Source organism: Canis lupus, chromosome 33 (assembly GCF_048164855.1).
Source record: "Canis lupus baileyi chromosome 33, mCanLup2.hap1, whole genome shotgun sequence".
Lineage (NCBI taxonomy): Eukaryota > Metazoa > Chordata > Mammalia > Carnivora > Canidae > Canis > Canis lupus.
The window spans coordinates 21921458-21946367 of NC_132870.1; the positions used below are offsets into that span (position 1 = coordinate 21921458).

The following is a 24910-nucleotide window of genomic DNA, read 5'->3' on the forward strand; positions in this document are numbered from 1 at the left end:
TCTCTTGACTCTACCTCCTGAATCTCTCTCAAAATCATTCAGTTATCTGTATTTCTACTCTAGATCAAACCATGATCATCTGTCCTTTGCCAATAACTTCCTATCCTCCCTACATTCACTTTTACCCTCCAGTCTTCTCTGCACAACCCTAAAATGATACTTTAAAAACTCAAATCTCATATGTAACTCCATTCTTAAAAATATCAAAGGGTTTTCTATTGGCATAGGATAAATTCCAATCATCATCATCACTTATATGTGGTTTTATGGAACTTGGCTCCTATCTTATTTTAATTCTCTAACTTACCCTGTCTTTCCTATGCTATAATCATATGAGTTGGGACGCCTGGGTGGCTCAGTGGTTGAGCATCTGCCTTTGGCTCAGGGCGTGATCTGAGTCCTGGGATGGAGTCCCAGGCTTCCTATATGGATCCTGCTTCTTCCTCTGCCTGAGTCTCTACCTCTCCTTCTGTGTCTCTCATGAATAAAAAAATAAAATCTTAAAAAAAAAATCATATGAGTTTGTTTCCGTGCAAGTTTGTTTTCACTTCTGTAAAGTTTCTATGGCTTTATCAACTTAGCACATTCTGCCTGAAATGTATCTCTAGTATTCACCTCACTCCTACTTATTTCATCTTTTGGGTTTCAGTTTAAGCTCCTTTTCTCAGAGAAACTTTCCCTGATCCTCCCAGAGTAGGTTAAGTCTTCCAGATATATGTTCTCATTGTACCTTGTAATTTTCCTTGTAGCGTTCATCATAATTAGTTATTTATTTGACATTGATTTTCCTGGCTAGATGTAAACTCCATAAGGATTTCTGTCTTGTTCAGCGATTAATTCCCAGCACTCAGCTCACTGCCTGGGATAAAGCAGGCATTCATACATTTGTTGAATGGTTTAGTGAGTGAAAGAAAGTGCATATTAAGAATATAAAAGATGATAAAAACACATCCTTTACAGTGAGAACAGACCTTCTTTTTATTCATATATTGAGATAAACTGCAGAGACTGAAAGACAAAAATTCATCACAAATCATTCAGCAGAACATTCATTAAAAATCAAATGCATTTTCTTTAACAGAGTTCTCACACAGAAAATTTTATTTTATAAGTCTGATATAACACTAAGTATTTTACAAATCAGACATTTTTAAACCTAATTGTATAATCTTGAATGCACTATAGACAAAGTAAGATCTCCTTTGCCAGTTTCACTTAACTGGTACAAGGCTTCCATTAAAATTTCATCACACCTTGAAAATTACCTGCAGCTTTTAAACAACACATGATTTAAACCTTAAATGGAAGAAAGTCTTATGTAGCCATCCAAAAAAATGAAAACAAAAATAGGTAAGAAGCATTTCTTAATATAAATAAGTTACAAAATATAATTTATGTGGAGTTTCTTTCTTCTCGTTGGTATAGTCAGCCAACTCAAAAACAATTCATTTTGAAATCGATGCTTAAAATACTCCAGTGTCACCGGAAAACCTCTATTATTTTAGTGGTACTCTTAAATGGCAAAGTAGAATGAGACTGGAATGTCCCGACTCCTGTGCCAAAGTGAAGGAGATTTGCTCAAAATCATGCTGGTTGTCATCGCTGAGCAGTTACCAGACAGCTCGGCAACCCAGTAATCCCAATTGTTAATAATAACTTACTAAACTAGACACTTCAAGAAACACTTCTTACCCCTACATATTTCCATTGCTAGGTACAGAAACATACAATTATATTTGAAATATGGGCCTTCTAATAGGAATCTCTGCTTTAAAATTTGAAAATGATCAATGGGAAGAATTCACACCAACAGAATTCTGTGGAATGATTTTCAAAGTTAGAAATGAGAATATCCACTGCTAATGGAAGCCCTGCTCTGTGCAAACATAGTGTGGTATATATTAAACAATCACACATTTGAGGTATTAGCTGGAAAAATATATATATATATGTATATATATATACACACCTATACATGGACACATCACAGAATATTCACAAGTCCATTGGCCCCAAAACCAGCAGATAATAAAATTAAATGAGAATGAATCAAGTACCAACAGGAAAAAGTTACACATAGGACACTTACAAAAAACATGGTTATAGAATCCTTAATATAAGGAGTATGTTTTGAATTAATGTTTTGAGGGAAAATGTTTCCATTTATATGAAAATCTATTTAATAGTAATGGAAACCAAAAAGGAAGCCTGAATTCTAGAACTGTGTTGCCTGTCAGATTATTAAAGGGACGTGCAAGAATTCTTTAAAGATTCTCATTCTACTCACTTTTTCTTTGTAATTACAAATTAGAATTTAAAAAGTTTTGTACGTTATTGTTACACTACTCTTTACTTTTTCATTGGTTTAGAGAATTTTATGGACTTCAGGCATAGTCCAACGGGCTAACAGGTACAGTTTTTTTTAGCTATTTAGTAAAGATTAAAATTCAGATTTATTGTTCATTTTCAGAAGTTTTTCTGTTCAGACAAGAAAAGATTATGAATGCTCTTTTGGTCTGTTTCACTCAGGATGAAGACAGATGGTAATAGGGGTAGTATTAAACCTAAGCTTCATTTAGGGAAGCTAAATGAATACACAGATTCTCCTTTTGAACCATAGGGTCCTTTGACATAACACTTACTTAACTGGCAAGATGGCTCATTTGGTTCTCAGGTCAACATCAAAAAATATTTCACTGCCTTACCACAGGTAGAAGATTTTTTTTTAAGGAAATATATGGGAAAACATTATGAATAATATGTCACAGTTATTAAGTAACAGCTGCATTTAAAACTATTTATGGTCAAAAAGAAATTAAGAAGGTAACCATTTTTCTCACTATACACTATTTTACATACTAGTGGAACTGAAGAATTAAAAGGAAGACAACTTAGGTTTAAAAGTGCAATCACAGTAAAGGACTCCACATTTCTGTTCCTGTGAACACCTGAGCTGACACGAAAGCAGAGTGGTGTAATGCACTGGCATATATTTGCTTTAAGGATTTATTCTTCTCTACCAAATTTCTGTAAGTTATAAAGAAAAATGCAGTCATTTTGAAACAAATACTTATTTAAGCATTCAAATGCAATCTGTTCCTAAAATACATTGTTTTTATTTATTACATGGATTAAATTTGAATTTGCTCATTGAGAATGAAATTCTCAGATTGGATCAAAATAAATTCTCAACCTTATAAGCAACTAGCACCAGTCTACTTGGGAACTAAGGAATCAAAACAGGAGGAGAAAAGATACTATCTACTTTATCCCAAATCCTCACAAGGATAATGTTTATATGTATGTGTAAAAAGATAAAAATGTAAAGCATTAATAAATATAGTTGCTACCAAACTTCTAAAATACCAGTTAGAAAAGCTAGTAAAGCACTACTCAAAGATTGAGAGCTTTCAGGCAATGGTTAAAATGAACAGTACAAGTTATCAAATGAAATTGCAAAGCTTGTGTAGTAAAAATAAGATGGTAAAATGTTGAGATTTTTATCGTAAGAGTAGCAAACATGAAAATCTTACATCTCAAGATAGTTCATATCTTCTTACTTTGTAGAATTAACCCAAAATTCTAAGACACTTAGTTGGACCTTCTCACCAAAATATGGATGACATTAGGACTTAATATTTCCTTGCATACTTTATATGTGGCTTAAATTATCAGGCACTCAATCAGTTATTTCACATAGTTGTTTGAAAATTTGATTTTATCAAACACATTTCCCCGTCATTTTATGAAATGTGATGAAATGCAGCAATGCAACTGAAATATAATACTGTCCAAAAGCCATATATGACTTCATAATATATAACTTCACTTAACTTGATAACTTCATCTATCCCTTTAAAGCCAAGATTAAGGGAAAAAGAATCACTCAAAAAGAGTTCGATTCACATTAGTGTCAATCACAATAGTGTAGATTTCTCATTAAAACTGGAAAAATGAATGGATTAAATTATTTCATTCAAATTTTTGTAATTTTTCTGATGTATATGAACTTTCAAAGTTAATTAGAATGTTATGACCTTATTTTTTAAAAATTGATTCTGCAGGCTCAAGAACAGATTTAATTTGTATTTTAAGCACTGCTATTTTTTTAATTTAAAAGTCGCATTTGTAAAATAAAACTGGTGAAGCTGTCCAGTTTTCCTAGGGCAGTAGGTTGTTTAGTTTAACTCATTAATTAATTCAGATATTTCTACTGATTCACCTGGAAAAGGGGATACAAGAGAACATTTTAAAAAGAATGGTCATTTTAGCAGTTTTATTCAACAGATGCTATAAAATCAACTACAGTCAGAAAACAACAACAACAAAAACCTTTAAACAGAAGAACAGAGCCACTCAAACTAGCATGCTCTCACACACAAAAAAAAACTACCAAAGATGCATTTGTGTCCCATTAACTGAGTATGAAGGAAAATCATTAAAATATTACAACTGTTAAACATAGAAGACTAGAAATCAAATTGTTTCGTACTGAATATACAGGCACCAAGAACTTCAATTTCCAGCTTACTTTTCTAATTTATATTATGTATTGAATTAGAGAGAGCTTATTCCTATAAGATTAATTGAATGACTCAATGGTGAATAGTTTGTAGCTCAGAATTTTATAAGGATGACTTGCTATAAAATCACTATTCTACCTACCTGCTGCCGTATTTCTGCTCACTGTTGCATGTGGCCAAACAGATCATGCTCTGATCAAGTAGTGTGCTGTACTCCACTTATATATTTAAGAGTTGGCAATCAGGTTAAAAAGGCACAAAGCTTCATTTTAGTAGTATTTTTCTCTTATTACTCATTTGTAGAAGAACCCATTAACTTTGGATCCTGCTTAAATGATCACTAAGAAGAAACTAAAATTTCCATGGGGGCAAAACAGGTGGGTTCTTTTCTTCATGAATCATAGCAGCCTTCAAAGACAGACATATAAACATTTGGGAGCCTTTGAATTACTAGAATTAGAAATGACATAACTGCAGTTTACTGTTGAAGACCCTTTTTGTTTAATATTTATATAGCCATCTCATATTTTCTTTAAAATCTATCAGTATAGCATTTCTTTTCTATGCATGGCTTAGCAATTCATAAAACTAAATAGCAAACTGATATTCTACACCAGTTCATTTATCTCAATATATATTCTGGATTATAATGGCAATATTAAAAATATCAATTCCCTCTAAGCTGATAATGCTACAAGATTTACACAGTTAAAGAGCTTTTTTGTTTTTTCTTTTCTTTTTGAAAAAGTTTCGTTGCTTAAACTTCACAAACATTCAACATCTGACAAGAAAAATGTAATTTTGTCACAGAACACTTATTCTATCAGTTTAAACTAAAGTGTCTCATGGAGTTAAATGCTAAAAGAATTTAAATAAAAATCCAGTAACCCATATACAAAATGATCATTCCATAAATATTTACATGACCAAAGGAAACGTGGAGAATCACTAAAACTGGAAACTGCTACAGGTGTGATAATCCTTTCTCAAGACATTTTTAGTTAGGAATAATATACGCTTTTAAAATGAAAATAGTTGCCAGAAGCATAACTAAAATATTAATTTTAGTTTTCAGTTCCTTACTATTCAAAGGAGCCAGTAGGTCATAAACAGTCCAAGATTTCAGGGACCAACTATGCAGTTTAGTTTTTAACATACAATCTTTTTCTTTAGCTCTCAGGATGAAACGAAACTTACTTACAGAAAAAATAAAGAGAATGCTAAAAGTTATAAATACAATCCCAGTTCATCCTCCTTTATAAATACTGGTCAGCCGCTCCAATTCTTTACAGTTGTCCATGCTCAAGGCATCAGCCTTCCTTCGGAGCCGATCATCACGGTATACTTTGGCTGCATACTGCATATCTGTTTCTGTTAACAAACCAAAATATTCTGCTTAGTAGATAATAATTTAGGTCACCTTGTTACTTAAGCTGAAATGATGTTTAAAGAAGCCCTTCAATATATTTCTAATAATTGACCTTTTTTTAAAAAGAAAGAAATCCAAGTATTACTCCTAAAAGCCTTTGGAAGCCTAGTATCTAAAACAAACACAGAGCTACTCTGTGAAAGAAATGAAAATAAAATCCTATCCACTCTTTCCCTCACTCCTGTCCTCAAAAGTTTAAAAACTGCTGCTCTAAAGCACCATTTCGACCTTGCATACTAAAGATATATCATATGCTATTCAATCCTGCTGGTGGTTGTTTTGCTGTGACCTCTTGTTAAGGTTTCATGTTAATTAATTATGCCACGACTTGAGTAGAAAAGTTTGAAATCTTGCCCTGAGTTTGCTTGAATTAAAAAAAATAAAAAAATAAAAAAATAAAGAAAAGAAAATCTTACTGAAGGAACACAAAAGGGGAAAAAAGTTTGCTATAGAATCACTGTAGTGTTATTTAGCAAATAAGTACTTCTGAGACTTCTTTCAGTATGTGGATAGCATTACTAAGGAAAAAGAAACGGACTATAAATCTCTAGAGAACTATTCCTTGCTATCTTTCTGTTCCTCTCAGTCATTTCACTGTTCAGTAACTCTTCCAAAGGGTGGGGGCACTTAGAAAATATGTAACCAGACACAGAAAAAAGTCAGTTACTTTCTGGAAAACAATGGCCAGAGTAAAGGACATCAGTCAGCACCACATTCAAAATATACTCACAGCAAGAGTATATTCTATTTGTAAAGATCTTCATAAATGACCTTGTATTCAGTCAATCCAGCTAGGATTTAACAATCAAAATCACTCCATCCCCTTTATTTACAAGTGAGGCAATTGTAAAATCCTTTTGCAGATGCATCTTCCCAGATGAGGTAGATAAACCGAAGTTCACAGAGCTAGTCAATGGCGGTCTAGATTCCAAGCCAAACTTCCAATTCCTAGCTTAACATTCTTTCAACTTCAAATTACTGCTTGTATCTTATAAAATGCCTACTGTATCAATATAGACATTAGAGAGTGTTAGAAATGACTGCAAAACAGAAAAACCCTGGTTAAAAAAAACCAATTGGCCAACAACCTTTTTGATGACATTAATTTATAAAACAAGGTGAGTTCATCCTGATTAATTAGTAAAACATTCAATCAGTGGATTAATTAACATTACACTGAGCTCCTTCCACTTTCATCTTCATTTAAAACCCCTAACCTCTAGATGTGCTGAATTTGTTAAGTTTTATTTTGATAATTTCAAGGAGTACCTGGGTGGCTCAGTCTGTTACGCATTGGACTTAAGCTCAGGTCCTGACCTCAGGGTCCTGGGATGCAGCCCTGCATGAGCTGTGCTCAGCAGGGAGTCTGCTAGTCTCTCTGCCCCTCCCCCCACCATATGCTTCCCTTCTCCCCTTCTGTCAAATAAATAAATCTTAAAATTTCAAACCTTCACAAAAGAGTACTACAATGAACACTCTAAAACCCTTTACATCTTGATTGATCAAATCTTTCACATTTTGTCAAATTTGCTTCAGCTCTCTCTTGTAATAAAGGCTGTTGTGGTGGTGCTAGTGGTAATTATTTTGTAAAACCTTTTGAGACTTTTCATTCCTAATTACTCCAGCATGTTTCTCCTAAGAACAAGGGCATTGTCTTACCTAACCCCAATTTTCAAATTCAGAAATCTAACTATAATTCTATCATCTATTATATAGTTCATATTCACATTTCACCAGCAGCCCCAATGATGTCCTTTATAGCTATTTCCTCCACTCCCCATCTGGGATCCAACTCAGGATCACACATTGTACCTAACTGTCATTTCTTTTTAGTCTTTAAGAGTTTTGTCTTGTTCCATTGATATTCTTGAACATAAGCAAGTTTTTTTTTAAATCTTTTTTTTAAATTTTTTTTATTTATGATAGTCACACACACACACAGAGAGAGAGAGAGAGAGAGAGAGAGAGAGAGAGGCAGAGACATAGGCAGAGGGAGAAGCAGGCTCCATGCACCGGGAGCCCGATGTGGGATTCGATCCCGGGTCTCCAGGATCACACCCTGGGCCAAAGGCAGGCGCTAAACCACTGCGACACCCAGGGATCCCAGCAAGTTGTTTTTTAATAATGACTTATTAAAATCAGATTCACTTAAAACTTATGATAGTAACTTTAAAAGACACACATATAACTGTATACAATACAGCTGTAGACAACTTTGTATGGTAAACAGAACACAGACTGAAAGTCTGTGAAACTTTAATATCAATCTTGCCAGATGACTTAAAGATTAAGTATGCCAAGCAAAAACACTTGGCTTATGGTATGGATAGGAAAAAAAATAATTACATTATAGTAAGTAAAAATATTGAACACTTACTGATGCAAGATATTATGCTAAGTGTTAACATGTATTATCTGTTATGGTCCACATTTTAATGATGACATAAATGAGATTTAGAAAGGTTAACTAACTTGGCCTAGGCAACATGTTGGTGGAACCAGGATCTTGTCTTGCAAGGCAGTCCCAGAGCCTGCACTTTAGCTGTAACATTACACTATCTTCCGTAAATATGAATATATTTTCCTTCCTTCTTTCTATTTGTATAGTCGATTTCCCAATTATTTAAGGTAATAGAATTTAAGTATACATAATCCAAAAATTGCCCATATTTGGCTGAAGATTAGAATTTGTATTTGAAGGTGATGTATTTAGTGTGTTAGTCATTCTTTTAACACAAAACAAGCAAGTCTTTCCAATCATTTTTATGAATTCGGTAATCCTTCAACCAATTATTCCTATATCCATTGAAAGTTTACCATATGCCTATGATATGCCAAGGACTGTGTAAGGCACTAGACATCAAAAAGTGAAATGAAATAAGTAAAATTTGGTATCCACTGCCCTTAAGACCTTCTGCTAACGCAATTTCTCAGCCTTAGAAATGTTGGCATTTTGGGCCAGGTAAATCTTTGTTGTGGGGCTGTCCTGTGCATTGCAGGATGTTAAGCAGCACCCCAGCCTCCATCCTTTATACGCAGGCAGCAATCTCTTCCATCCCCAACTGGTGGTGACACACAAAAAGTTTCCAGACATTACCAGATGTGATGTGAAGCAGAGCAAATCTTTCCCGGTTGACAACTAGTCTAATGCAACCTTCTCCACACTGATTTCACTGACCCAGAGACTGAGACACCAAGGAGGCTGCACCTCTTTTAACTACCACTATATAGAATATAGATGAGGAAACCAAGGTCAGAGATATGAACTTTCTTGGAAGTATACAAAAGTTATATTTTATCAAATTTTCCCTAGTAGATTAGATGATGATAACCACTACCATTTTCTGGGCCTTTTACTACATGTAAAACACTTTATTGTCTGATTTAATTTTCACAACAAACTGGCAAAGCTGGGTATTATTGAGAAAATTGTGGCACACAGTGCCTGGATTCTGGAGACAGATGGACTGCTTGAATCATGGACTACCTCTATGGCCCTGGGTAAGTTACTAAACTCTCTTTACCTCAGTTTCCATATATATATATATATAAAGGGTATAACTCTTACAGTATTGTTGTGGAGATTAAATGACTAAAGTGCTTGGGACAGTGACTTAAATAATAGGTATTATATATGTGACAGTTATTTCCTCCTACCACTCATCATCATCATCCATTTTACACCCGAGGGAGTAAACTCATACATGTTAGAATATTTGGCCCTAATCACTCAGCTAAAGATCCCAGAGTGAGGTTTCAGCTTTAGTCTGTTTAATTCCAAAGTCTACACTGTATTGTCTACATTATTATTTGTAACAGTCAGAAAAACAATAACCATAACAACACTTGCTTCACATGCATCTCTGTAGATTCTTATGGTCAAACTTTTTATAGGTGGAACTGCTTCTTAAGTTAAAGAAGTTGAAGACGGAAAATGCCAAACAAGTTGATTAAGTGTTCCCTAAGATTTTTTGTACAGAATAAACAAAGGAAAATGGAATGTCAACAGAACTCATTATACACTAAGTGTTAAATGTTGAAGATAAATTAATGAAGAGTTTCAAACTTCACTTTGAAACAGGATGCATATTAAAACTGATGATATAGCTAATGTGCCAGAATTTTTTTCTTTCTTAGTGCTACAATAATAATGCATGTTACAATTGAAAACATCTTAAATACAATGAAATTTAGTATTATTCACTTATTCAACCAAATATTTATTGATAACATCACAAGTGCTTGCTACGTGCCAAACACTGTTATAAGGCCACATAAAACATTTTAAGTTTTGAGCTCCAATTATGTGCCAGGCAATTCTAGAACCTTTCTTGAATAGGGAAACCTACAATAATCAATCAATTCCAAAGACTCTGAATAGATTTTTATATGTTAAACATTTAAATAACTTACTTTGTTGTCTTTCTTTCCAGCAATTATTTCGAATATTAGTCACATAATCTTCTTCCACACTCTTTTCCACTTTTTGTAATAACATTCCTTTATATTCATTTTTAAAGTCCTTGTTGACATAATAAACAACACCCAAGTTTTCTGTTTGCATTTTAATAGTTTGCCCTGATCCACTGTAAAAGAAATGCTTGATCATTATTTTTAATGAAAATTGTACATTCTGATCCTGCTACTACAAACCAAGCTAACAAAAACAATTACAAAAAATTAAAAAGTTAATATTGGTAATCATTTATTTACATTATTTCAAACTGCCTAAAACCACCATTCATGTCATTAAAAAGTAATTTCGTTAATACAATATGTTCTTATAAGTTCTTTCAAGTTTTAGTTAATAAAAATCTTATTTAGGAAAAATAAAAAGTTATTTCTTATTTTTAGATCAATTTGTTTTTAATACTGTAAAATCACTGCCAATATGATTGTACTAAGTTTCCCTTATGTTCACTGTATTACACTAAAGTTGTCTAGAATGGATGCTGTGTTAAATTTCCTTTTTGTCCTGATCTCTTACATATAAAGTACATTGTAGAAAAACATTTTATATAAGAGAAAAGTAATATTCGCTTTTAGTTAACCGATATCTACAAACAAAAGAATGTAGTCATTTACCCCTCAATGATATAAGTCTATGTAACAACAATTACAATTCTACTTTTGTCTTTCAAATATTTTTGTCTTTTAAACTATATTTTGCCTGTGAATTCAACACATTACCTATCATATTAAATTGCTATCAAGTTCAAATATAGTACTTCTGTCTTTACCCACAATGGAACAGAAATGTAACTAACAAGACAATACAAATTTATTACTTGAGTAACTATTTTTTAAATTAGATATTTTAAAATCTGATATAGTAATAGAAGATTACTTAAAAGTTGAAGAGAGCACAAAGCCCTTTAAAAGAAGCTAGATAAGAAACAATAATTTTTTTTTAAACTTCACTTAGCTACTTACGATCTGGGATATAAGGAATAAGGAGGATTAGAGACCATCAATTGGCTTAATAATGACACGAGGATCAATACAATAATGGGCATCAGCTGGATAAACACAGAAAAACCTCCCTACAAAAAATCATCAAAAAATAATAAATTGTAATATAATTGTAGTTGTTAATAATCCAACAGTTGTCATATATTTTTAGAGGCAGAAAGGGCATTTGAGATCATCTGATTCAGTGCTTTCAAATCTCCCTGATCATACCAGCTTTCTAGAGTGATTCTTAAAAATATCACTTTCCAGGTGCTTTATGTAGAGATCCTGATTTGGAAAACACTGATGTAAACTGATCTCATGTTACAGATGAGGAAGTTCTCTATTTATCTTGCAAATCTAGCATTCCCTTGAATTTGAGGGTGGTATGTGGAAGCAGATGAGTGGGGGCCCAGGCTTTTCAATTTTTAGTCTAGTGTTCTTTCCATTTACCTTTCTACTCCATGTAATTTAAGGGCTACATGCAATTAGGTATAACTGCATTAGAACAAGCAAAGTAACTATCAATTTAAGTTCTTTAGTACTAATTCTAAATGTTTTAGGACCAACATGAGAACTTGTCTTCAAAGCGTGTATACCACAGGGATATTCTTCATCAGAATCACAGAACACCAACTTAAGGTGTCATTTTACCCACCACCCTCCAGCTTGACTTCTACCCTTGTTCCCTTAATATCCCTAAGGGACTGTCCAGTCTATTGAATACCTCTGGTAATAGAAAACTCATTACTTCCTTTTAAAATAACTTCCCCTATTTTCAGATAATTCTAATTGCTTTTTCTGAGCTGAAATTTTGCCATTTTGAGATTTCTAATCATATCATAAACATACATCTCCTCTTTCTTCTTCTCTCTCATGTCCACTATGTCGATGCTGATGTTGATGGCTATAACCAGCTCGTCCATTTGAAAATGAATGTACACTACCTAAAAAATTAAAAGCAAGACTAAATTAAGGAGAGCAACTGTGATCAGAAAAATCATATTTTTTTACATTCTTGTTTAATTTTTAAAAATTACTATAATAATGCATGTTTGAGTAGTGAATGCTTATTGCTCTGTGAGTAAAAAGTAGATGGAAACAGAAATGATTCTCCCCAGACTTTCCTTTCTTTAAAGTAGAAGTTCTCATATGTGGAATTTAAGAAACAAAACAGAGGAACATATGGGAAGGGGAGAAAAAAGAAAGAGGGAAACAAGCCACAAGACCCTCTTAATGACAGAGAACAGAGGAGAGGGTTGATGCAGGGAGGAAGATGGGGGATGGGCTAAATAAATGGGTGATGGGGATTAAGGAGGGCACTTGTGATGAGCTGGATGTTGTATGTAAGTGATGAATCACTGAATTCTACTCCTAAAACCAATGCTGCCCTGTATGTTACCGAACTGGAATTTAAAAGTAGAAGTTCTTTCTTTATGAAACCATGAGTAAGAGTTCCTGCCTAATATTGCATCCATAGAGGACTTTTGTTGCAGTTGATTGTTTTTACAAATCTTGGGTCATCACTCTGAAATTCTTGCCTTCCTCATTTATCAACAAATCACAAATACCTTTGGAAATCAAAATAGTGCTTTCACTCATTTAAAAAAAAAACAAGTATAATATACTCTGTAATCTACTATGGCAGGGGTAGACCACAATTTATTCAAACATTCAGTTTCTGAAGGACTTTCAGGTTGTTTTCAAATAAGATGAGCAATCAGAAATAGCTAACATGTCAAAGTAACTTATGTTAAAACAAGAACTGTAATTCAACTACCTGAAAATTCACTACTACTTGAAAGATTTGTTCTTAGCATATTATCCATCAAAATTACTAGTCTGAATAATTTTTTGTGAGAGATAATTATATACCCTAATATGTCAAAATACATGCTGTATTTTCAGTCATTAATTTATACTTATACGTTCTCCTTCCATGAAGGATGCTTTACAAAATGCCCTATCAATGACCACAATCTTGCTCAATAATATTCAGACAGGATCATCAGACCAAAGTATATTAGTACATTCATAAAGATTCTCCTAATTTTGAATTGAATGTTTAACTTAGCACTTAAATGTTGTAAATATGACTAGAGCTATAATTTTAACTACCTTATAGGAGCTATTCTTAAAGAAAATTAATTTTCATATAACCCATAGTAAATATAAGTAGAGTTCAATACAACTTACGCTGGTACTATAAAATCTATTTAGTAGTAACTCTACCATATTTACTTTGATGGCCTAGTTCAACTAATTATTTCTATTTTAATTTTAAAACCCCACTACTTTATATATAACCTATGAATCAGACATTTTAATATTTCAATGGAAAATACTACCTCCATATACATTCACATTAGCAATTTATTTATGAATGAAATGCCTACAATGATCTTCAGAGAACCAATGTCAAATTGTCATCTAGGGTACAGGATACCTCCTGTAATTGTAATAGCACCTAACTAAGATATTGTCACTGGATTTCCTACTTATACATCCTTTCTTTAGCTTTATATAAAATAGAGAATATCTGTACTCATTTCTTCTTTTAAAAAATTAAAACATGTTATATAGAAAAAAGGCAAACCTACAGTCAAAGTAGTAAGGCTAACATTTTTTCACCTTCATGAAAAATCATCAATCATAATACTACAAGAAATGTAGGGGAGAAGGTTGACAAATCTCTAAATAGCCTAACTGGAGGTGTAAATCTCTAGCTTCATAAAATAGAATATTTATAACTAACATTAAAATACCTGAAGGAAATCCACCACCAAAGAATATATTAAATAAGTCTTCTGGAGTTATATCAGCTTCACAACCTCTATGGAAATTAAATCTACCATTGTTTTGGTGATTACATGCTTGTTCTTCATTGCCTGTGAGGTCATACTGTTTTCTTTTTTCTGGATTGCTTAAAACAGCATAAGCATTTCCAATCTCTGAAAAGGTAATGAGTAAAAGTTGGTAAGCAAAGTTTTTACATTATAAAAAGACTTCCCCATATAAAAGCTACTGTCATATTCACACACACAAAAAAAAACAAAAAACAAAAAACAAAAAAAACAAATCCTACTTGAGACAAAAAAAAAAAAGGTAAAATATTAACAATTTCTTATAAAGGCTTATACATTAGCTGTGCCTGGGTGGCTCATTGAGTTAAGCTTCAGACTCTTGATTTTGGCTCAGAACATGATCTCAAGGTCATGAGATTGAGCCTGGAGGCAGGTTCCATGCTGGGCTTGGAGCCTCCTTAAGATTCTCTCTAACCCTCTTCCTCTGCCCCTCCCCCCCTTAAAAAAAGGTGGGTTTTTTTTGTTTTGTTTTTTTTAAGATTTTATTTATTCATTAGAGACACTGAGAGACAGGCAGAGCCCTAGGGAGAGGGAGAAGCAGGCTCCCTGCAGAGAGCTGGATGCAGGACTCATTCCAGGACCCCAGGATTACTACAGGAGTCCAAGGCAGAGCCTCAACCACTGAGCCCCACCCAGGAGCCCCAAACAAAGGTTTCTACATTAAACTTATACACTACTTGCAATTATACATATTATTACCTCCCAATACAAATTTTTATATGAGACTGGTAAGTCTTCCTACAATCTTTAACATAAAAGAATGTTCATCTTGCTTTCTTACTATTGTGCTCCATCCTCTAATATCCTACTTCTTCTTTTGAATATCCTAATCTAGTCATTCATTAGTGCTACTCAAACCAATAATAATAGCAGTAGCTACTAACTACCATACTCTGAACCCAATATATTTTTACATTATTCATTATTATCCTTACTATATGGATGAGCCTCCTGAGGCTCAAACAGGTTAGGATACTTGTTCAAGGTCAAAAATTTTTTTCAATAGTAGGTATATTCTATGCAACCTTTACTGTAAACCCGTTTTTATATACTCTAGCCCAGAGTGAACTATCTTTCATTTTATTCATTAATAATTTGTTTCTCTTGAAACTGTCAACTCCATGAGGATAGGGAAGGTATCTATGTTTTCACTGCAATATCCATCCCCATGGTCCAGGATAAAGTCTGAATTTGCTTTTGAATGGATCCAGATAGTCTCTAGTATTCCTATCTCACTTTGCTAGTTTTATGATATTTACTTATAAAGAATTTGATTTCCCATCTCATATTCCTACTCCAAAAGAGGCAATGGTTACCAAATGTCTTCTTGAGGTAATTTACAAAAGCTGTAATGCTTTGATCTAAAAGTGGGAATTACCTTATTCTCATTCTGATACTTCTAAATACAGCTTACTTCTTTTTTTTTTTTTTTTTTTTTTTTTTTTATGATAGGCACACAGTGAGAGAGAGAGAGGCAGAGACACAGGCAGAGGGAGAAGCAGGCTCCATGCACCGGGAGCCCAACGTGGGATTCGATCCCGGGTCTCCAGGATCGCGCCCTGGGCCAAAGGCAGGCGTCAAACCGCTGCGCCACCCAGGGATCCCCCAGCTTACTTCTTAAAGTAGATTGTAAACCTTTTGCAATATGGGATAGTTTAAAAAAATACTTTTCAGATCCCATGCGGTAGCTGCCACAGGTAATGACAAGCAAATAGATGCTCATTAGGTAGTTGTCTTTGGATGATTACATAGCACACTGCAATGAATTATATCCATGTACTCTGCAACTTTTCTTCTGATGGAGATTCTAAAACCTGGGATTCAGAAATAGCTTTCAGGGGTTCTGTGAATCCCAGTATATGAAAAATTAGTTGGATGGTCCACTTATCTGAGGAGATAGTCCAAAACTTTCTTTAGATTCTCAGATAGATTCATGAATCAGAAATACAGCCATCATTTATAATATTGGGGAAAGCATGATCAGAAATCTAAACAACATACCTAGCAAACAACAGCAAGGTATTAACCAATACCCAAAAAGGAAGCATATCTATCAAAATCTGCCAGAGTTGTACTTCCAATAATATCAGTATTAGGATTTATCTCTATATACTAAATAGACTATTCCAGGTAATTTCACAATGCTATTATTTTTTAAACTACTGATATATGGTTTTAAGGTTTTAAGGCTTTCCTTTTTAAAAAAATAAATTCCAAACATTAAGATATTTTAGAAGATCTCTGTGAAATATTGTTATAATCCATAACTGTATATGCAAGACAATTTATCTACTATGACTAGAGTAATTTTCGATTTATTTACATTGTGCTATACCCATTATCAAATTTTTCAGTTTCTCATTTCCTAAAAAACTAAATCTCAAATTTATTTCGGTATTCAAAAGCTTTACAAAACACATCTACCTCAGTCTCATTTATTTCACCAAAATTAACTTCCACCATATTCTTTTTTCTTTAAACTTTATTTTGAGATAATTTTAAATTTATATGAAGTTGTAAGAAATAATACAGAGAAATCCTTTAAACCTGTTACCTAATTTCTCCAATGGCAGCATCTTGTAAAATTAAAGTACTATCACAAATAGGATATGGACATTGGTATAATCAGGACACAGAACATTTCCATCACCATCCTCCTGTCGCTCTCATATAATCATATCCACTTCCTTCCCCTTCATCCCCTTTTCAACCCCTGACAACCACTAATCTAGTCTCTATTTCTATATTTTTATGATTTCAAGAATATTATATAAATAAAATAATATAGTATACAAATGGAATGAAACCATTTGGGATTAAGCTTTTTTCAGTCAGCATAGTTCTTTGGCAATCAATCCAGGTTGGTATGTAAGCCAAAACAGTGCCCACCTTCACCCTCAAGCTATGGTTTCAGTTACCCTCAATCAACCATGATCTCGAAGCAGATGATCCTCCTTCTGACCTATCATCTGAAGGTCAATAGCAGCCTAATGCTGCATCAGAGTGACTAAATCATTCACCTCACTCCATCTCATCATGTAAGCATTTTATCATTCCATATCATCATAACAAGCGTGAATGAAGTACAATACCGTATCTTGAGAGACAGACTTTTTATGTAAATTTTATTATAGTATATTGTTAAAATTGTTGTTTTTTTGTTAATTATTGTTAATCTTAGTGATATTGTTATTGTTAATTTTATTGTTTTATTTTATTTTTAATTTTTTAAATTGTTTTATTATTGTTTATTTTTGTTATTTTATTGTTTTTTTATTGTTAATTATTGTTAATATCTTAGTGAGCCTAATTTAAAAATCACCCTTTATCATAGGTATTTACGTATAAGAAAAAAAAAAAACAGTATATATAGGGTTCAGTACTATCTGTTGTTTCAGGAAGCCACTGTGGGTCTTGGAACATTTTCCCTGAAAATAAGGTGTGTGTGTGTGTTGGGGGGGGGGGACTACTGTAGTCCATTCCTTTTTATTTATTTATTTTTAAATATTTTATTTATTTATTCACGATAGACAGAGAGAGAGAGAGAGAGGCAGACACACAGGCAGAGGGAGAAGCAGGCTCCATGCCAGGAGTCCCACGATCCTGGAACTCCAGGATCGTGCCCTGGGCCAAAAGCAGGCATTAAAACCTGGGCCACCCTTTTTATTGCTGAGTAATATTCCTTCTTATTGCTGAGTAGTATTCCATGGTATGGATGTACCACTGTTTCTTTCACCGTCCTTTTTATTGCTGAGTAGTATTCCATGGTATGGATGCACCACTGTTTCTTTCACTGTCCACCCAATGAACAACATCTGGGTTGTTTCTAGTTTTTGGTATTATGAATAAAACTGCTATTTACATCCATGTACAAGTTTATACATAAACATCAATTTTTACCTCTAGGATAAATACCCAGGAATACAATTGCTAAGTTGTATGGTAATTGAATAGTTTTGAGAAATTGCCAAACTGTTTTACAGAGTGACTGTGTCATTTCACATCCCATCAACAATGTATGAGTGATCCAGTTTCTCTACATCCATGCCGGTTACTTGGTGTTGTTGCTATTTTTTTATTTAAGCCATTTTGAAAGGTGCATAGTGGTATCTCATGGGTTTTACTTTATCTCTAATGGCTATGAATGATGTTAAAAATCTTTCAATTGCTTATTTCCCATCTGTATGTCATCTTACGTGGTATGGTTTTTTTTCTCATTTTCTAACTGAATTGTCTGTTTTTAAAATTTTCAGTTTGGGGAGTTCCCTTTGTATTCTAAATACTAGTCCTTTTCAGATATGTTTGGTGAATATTCTCTCCCACCTTGTTACTTGTCTTTTCATCCTCTTCATAAGGTCTCTGCAGAGCAAACATTAAAAAAAATTTTGATGACCCATATATTATTTAGAAATGTGCTATCCAGTTTCCAAGTGATTAGACATATTTCAATTATCTTTCTGTCATTAATTTTTACTTTGATTTCATCGTGGTCAGAGAACCAACTCTGTATGACTTCAGACTTTTAGTTTGGTAGAGGTTTATTATTTTTTGACCCAGGATATGCTCTATCTGGGTCTATGTTTTGTGAGCACTTGAAAAGAATTTATAATCTGCTGTTGTTGGATAGAGTGTTCTATAAATATTGATTAGAGCTTGTTCGGTAATGATGATGTTTCATTCTTCCATATTCTTCCTGATTTTCTGTCAAGCTGTTCTATCAATTATTGACAGAGAGGTGCTTAGGTTTCCAACTATAATTATGAATTTGTCTATCTCTCCTTCAGTTCTATCAGTTTTTGATTTACATAGTTTGCATCTGTTTTTTAATGCAAACACATGTATATTGTTATGTTACCTTGAAGGATTGATCCTCTTATAATTCCTTCTTTGGTGACTTTTTTAGTCTAAATTTACTTTATCTAATATTAATATAGCCACTCTTGCTTTCTTTTATTTTTTTTATTTTTATTTTTTAAAAAAAATTATTTATTTATTCATGAGAGATACAGAGAGAGAGAGAGAGAGAGAGAGGCAGAGACACAGGCAGAGGAAGAAGCAGGCCCTATGCAGGGAGCCCGATGTGGGACTCCAGGATCAGGCCCTGGGCTGACAGATGCGCTAAACTGCTGAGCCACCCGGGCTGCCCCTTGCTTTCTTTTAATTAAAGTTTTATGATATATCTTTTTCCATTTCTTTACCTTCAGCCTGTCTGTATTGTTATTAAAGAGGTGTGTTTCTTATATATAACATGTTTTTAATTCTTATAGTCATGTTTTTTTTTAATTCATTCTGTCAATCTGTCTTTTAATTGGCATATTTAGATCACATACATTTAATGTAGTTATTGGTAAGTTAGGGTTTATGTCTATTTTATTTTTTGCTTATTGTTCTTTATCCTGACTTCCTGTGAGTGAAACATTTTTTTTAGAATTTCATTTTGATTTATTTAGTGTTTTCTGAGTGTATCTGTTTATACAACTTTTTAGTAGTTGCTCAAGGTGTTATATTACACATACGCAACTTATCACAGCCTACTGCTGTTATCATTTTACTAGTTCAAGTATACCATGAAACCCTTACTTTTTTAACTTTCTTTTCTCCGTCCCCATTTATAACACAATTGTCCTATATATTTTCTTGGCATACATTTAGAACCATACAGACAATGCTAAAAGTTTTCTTCAGATGTCAAACAATTTAGAAATTCAAGAGGAGAAACAAAATATATTGCATTTACCCATTTTTTTGCTTACCATATTCTTCCTTTTTCATATTTCAAGATTTCTTCTTTTATTGTTTTATTTTGGTTAGAGAACTTCCTTTAGCTATTCTTTTAGGGTATGTGTGCCAATGACAAATTCTCTTTTTACTTTCATCTGAAAATGTCTGGATTTCTCCTTCATTCCTGAAGGATGTTTTTACTGGGTATACAATTCTAGGCGAAAGTTCTTTTCTTTCAAAAGATACTTGGAAAATGGGTCATTGCCTCCCAGCCTGCATGGTCTCTGATGTGAAATTCACTGTCATTTGAATTGCTTTTCCCCAGTAGGTAAGGTGTCATTTCTCTTTTGATTCTTTCAAAATTTTCTTCATCTTTAGTTTTCAAAAGTTTGACTATGATGTGTCTTTGTGTGAATTTTGGGAGGTTTATCTGTTTGGGGTTCATTCAACTTCTTGAATTATGTAAGTTTATATCTTTTGACAAGTATGGGAAGTATTCAATCATTATTTATTTATTTTTGAGTACCTTTTCAGCCAAGTTCTCTTCTTCCTTTCCTTTTAAGACCTCAATGATATAAATGTTAAATCTTGGTTATAGGTCCCACTTGTCCCTGGAGCTTTTCAGATTAGATACTATTTTTCTATTTTCCAATTCACTGATTCTTTCCTGTCACTTTGCTGTTTATTCCATTTATTGCTTGATTTTATTTTGGTTTTTGTATTTTTAAGTTGTAAAATTTCCATTTGATTCTTTATACCTTTTATTTGCTCAGATTTCCTATTTCTTTGCTGAAACTCTTCTTTTACAAAATGTATTTAAAGTATATTTGTAATTGCTCATTGAAGCATTTTTATGATGGATGCTTTAAAATCTTTGTTAATCATTTCTAACTTCTCTGTCATCTCCACGTGGATATCTATGACTTCCTAAATTTAATTTGAGATTTTCCTTGTTCTTAGTAATGATGATTTTCTACTGAAATGCGGTCATTTGAGATATTATCTTATGAAACTCTGAACCTATCTAAAACTTCTGTCCTCCTCTGACATTATTCTGGTACAGGAAGAGGAAATACCACCTTTTTACTTCCAGATGGGAATAAAAGTTCAGGTTTCCCCCTTGGCCTCTGATAACATCTGAAAAGAGGAGCTCATTACTGCTGAGCGGGGATAAGATTCCTAGTCTCCCATCAAGTGTCCAGTCATATCTCTGTGGCTAGAAACAGTAGGTATGGGTGCCTCATTACTCCCCCCACCCCTGGTAGGTTCACTAACACATGGATATGGCTTTGTTTGCCTCTAAATGGTGCTTAAAGTCCTCAGTCTCCACTAGGTCACTTATGACACTACCCCAATGAGGAGGGAAAGGGGCACCTTGTTACTGCCAAGCAGAAGTACCAGCTCCCTGCTTGATCATCTCTCTTAACACCCCAGTAAAAGGGGTAGGCATCTTATTACAGCCCAGAGAAGGTAACAGGCTGGGTTTTTACTCAGCCTTTGCTGATGTGGGTGCAGTAGGACCACAGTTTTTTCTTGGATTTGGCTGTATTGCATGGTTATTGCTTAAAATTCTTCTGTCTTACCAGGTTGCCCCCTTCCTGGTTGTTTAGCTAGAGAAAGCAGGCTTTTCTTGGGGATTGTTTATCTGTGCTTATTGGTATTTCTGGGTTGTCTGCTTTTCCAGTACCTAGTCTAAGATATAAAAGGCAAATGAAAACCCAAGCAACTTACTGCCATGTAGTTCTTTGGGTCCCAAGGTCCCTAGCTCATCTACCTTCTTCTTTCCACCTTTCAAAGGTTTTTTTTTTTTTTTTTCATGTTTCTTTTAAGATTTTATTTATTTATTCATGAGAGAGAGAGAGAGGCAGAGACACAGGTAGAGACAGAAGCAGGCTCCCCACAATGGCAATGTAAGACTTGATCCCGAATCCTGGGATCACGCCCTGAGCCGAAGGCAGATAATCAACCGCTGAACCACCCAGGTGTACCATCATGTTTGTTTTATATGCAATATTCAGTTTTATACATTGTGCAAGGAATAGGGAAAAGTACATCTATTCCATCTTCCTGAAAGTGGAACTCCTCATTGATTTTTAAATCACTTCCCTCCTTCTCATACCCAAATTTCTGCCATTTTCTCTCTTCTCTAGTCATGGAAATCATACTCATGTCCAGAAAACTCTTAATTCTCACCTATTACATAAAGGCTTCTCTGATTACTCTGATTATAATCTACCTTATCTTTCTGACTTTTCTTCAAACATCTGTATTCAATGTTTTGGTATTTAATTATATTCAGTCTTCTGGGAGATCCTTAAATCAGCTAATCTCTCTGAGTCTTAATTTTCTTACTGGGGAATGGAAGGATGACACTAGTCCCCTGACTACTTCAAAAGATTTTTAATAAGCATTAAATGAAAAAATAGGAATGAATAACTATAAAATGCTTGTCAAATGTTATGTATACTACTATTCCAAATATTCTGTGTGACACTTCTCAAATTCTTTGAGGAAGAGGATATCTCATATTCTCCTTTTGTATTTCTCTACAAAAACTAGCCCAGATGTTAGGAATATTTAATTACCAGACCTAACATAGGTAAAACTATCTGACCCATTATTATTTATCAAGTAAACATATAAGCAACTAATCCACACCCCTTGTTATTACTCTCATGTTGATGTGAATAGGCACAGGTACCATTCAAAAGGTCTCTGAAATACTTTGAATTATTTGCCTTTGAAGATAAAGTAGACCAAGTATATTTTGAAGACGTCCATGTCAGCTAGAAGGAAAGGGATCCATTTCATTCAAATATTTTTTAAAAGTATGTTCATATATATTGTACAAGTCACTCTCTAGAGGTAAATAAAATATTCCCTGCTTCAAGACACTTGAGTTACAATCTTAACTGTAAAGGACAAATAGCTATATGAACTTAAGAGTTTATTTAGTCTATCCTCCTTGATAGCAACCTTTTATTTTTAAATCTTTACAAAACGCACAAATGAAAGAGCACCTGGCTAGCTCAGCATTTTTTTTTTCATGTGTCTCTTGATTGTGAGTTCAAGCTCCACATTGGGCATTGAGCTTATTTAAAAATCAAAACAAAACAAAAACACAAGTGAAAATATCTTTCCTATCTAATTTAATTCCCTAAACCAATTACTTCCTCTTTTTCTATTCTTGGAGGAAATAAAAAGCAAATGGTTTCGATCTTATGTAAAAAGTGTTTTAGTAGTTACAGAGCAATCAATCTGTACTTAGTTTTTATACAAAAGAAAAAAAAACTATAGTATTTACTTAAAATAAACAGCTTGGTATCCCAAAAACAGAAGTTAGGATTGGTTGGTTAGAAATAAAATGATTCAGAAGATAAAGAAAAGACTCTGCATGCTGAATAAATGAAACCTGCCATTTCTGAATGATGACACTAACCGTAATATTTTCTAATTAAGTACCATTGCTCACCAAGCATCTGTGAATTACAACGTAGTTTTCTATGTAGTTTCCACTCAATGAAAAATGGGCTCATCAACCAACTCCCTATTCTGATCCTCTTTGGGATTAATAAATTGGCATTCTGATTTACAAACAACCTCCTGTGTATTGAATAATGTGAGCCTCTTCTCTAGAGATGAACCACCTCCCAGCATGTTGATAAATATTGTTTCCAGTTTGCAAAGTAGAGCATCAGACTCTGAAATGTACCACATCAAACTGTAATCACCTTTGTAAAGCTCTTCTGAAAGTCTAGCTGGGGTGACATTTATGCTGCTCACCTCTTCAAAATACATAGGATCTAAAAATATTGGTAGGTCCACTTACTGTTATTCCAAGACTAATAATGCTAAATGACTTCAATACAGAAGTGAGAGAAAGAAGCAGTTTAACATTTTTAACATTAATGGAGAATTAATATTGAAATCACTTAGCAGATCACAAACATGAAAATAACTCACTGCCTAAATGTTTTTCATTATATAAAAACACCAATTTGAAATTAAATGATTTTAATTCATAATGTGAAAAAAATTTTTTTAACTTTGAGGGGAACATGTGCTAGCTAAAGTTAGTGTTTTTGAGTAAAGAAATATTTTCTGTACTTTCAACATGCCACTTTTAAGGTAACAAACAGAGAAGGCTCTCGTCATAGTGATACTTTATACTTTCACCAGCACCACTTTGGCAGTTGCTTTTATTGAAACATATTAATAATTGCCAGAATATATTTTATTTGGCAACTTCCTTCAAGAAATAAAACTGTTTTAGAAACAATTTTAATAGCATTTTGTGAAAGACCAATGAAACCATCTATCTTTTAGGAGCATTTTATTCTATCTATCTATCTATCTATCTATCTATCTATCTATCTATCTATTTATTTATTTTTTCAGAAAAAGAGAAATGATGTGAATTGTGGGGAAGGGCAGAGGGAGAGAGAAAGAATCTTAAGCACATTTCACACCCAGGGTGGAGTTAGATGCAGGGCTACATCTCAAGACCCTGAGACCATGACCTGAGCAGAAATCAAAAGTCAGATGTTTAACCAACTGACCCACCTGGGCACCCCAGGAGCATTTTAAAAATTAGCATTTCCTTTCTGTTATTCCAAGACCCCAGCACTTCACTGCAAATATTGTATGTTGGCTCTATAAATGCCAAATTCAAAAGAAGGAACAATCACAAATATAAGCATTTTCCTGCAAATTAGAAGTTAGCTATTATGAAGAAATTGTATGTGACAAAATACAAAATTATAAAATCAACTCTCTGACATTTATTTACTAAATTGGCAGAGACAAAAACCTCGAAATTATATTAATAAAATGAAGAAAAATGAATAGTAGGCTAAAGGAAAAAAACTAATTCTTTTTTTTTAAGTAAGCTCATGCTCAACATGGAGCTCAAATGCACGACC

At 33.5% G+C, this 24910-nt stretch overlaps 1 protein-coding gene across 1 annotated transcript in view; it reads right to left on the minus strand.

Moving 5' to 3' along the window:
• Positions 1-953: 953 nt before the first annotated feature.
• Positions 954-24910, minus strand: part of DNAJB14 (DnaJ heat shock protein family (Hsp40) member B14) — a 47579-nt gene continuing 23622 nt past the window's right edge. Inside the window, exons 4-8 of the mRNA XM_072809956.1 lie at positions 14169-14354; positions 12256-12350; positions 11386-11495; positions 10366-10538; positions 954-5894 (exon numbers count right to left, since the gene is read on the minus strand). Coding sequence (XP_072666057.1) covers positions 5770-5894; positions 10366-10538; positions 11386-11495; positions 12256-12350; positions 14169-14354 — 689 coding nt within the window. The 3' untranslated portion in view covers positions 954-5769. The remainder of the gene's footprint in view (positions 5895-10365; positions 10539-11385; positions 11496-12255; positions 12351-14168; positions 14355-24910) is intronic.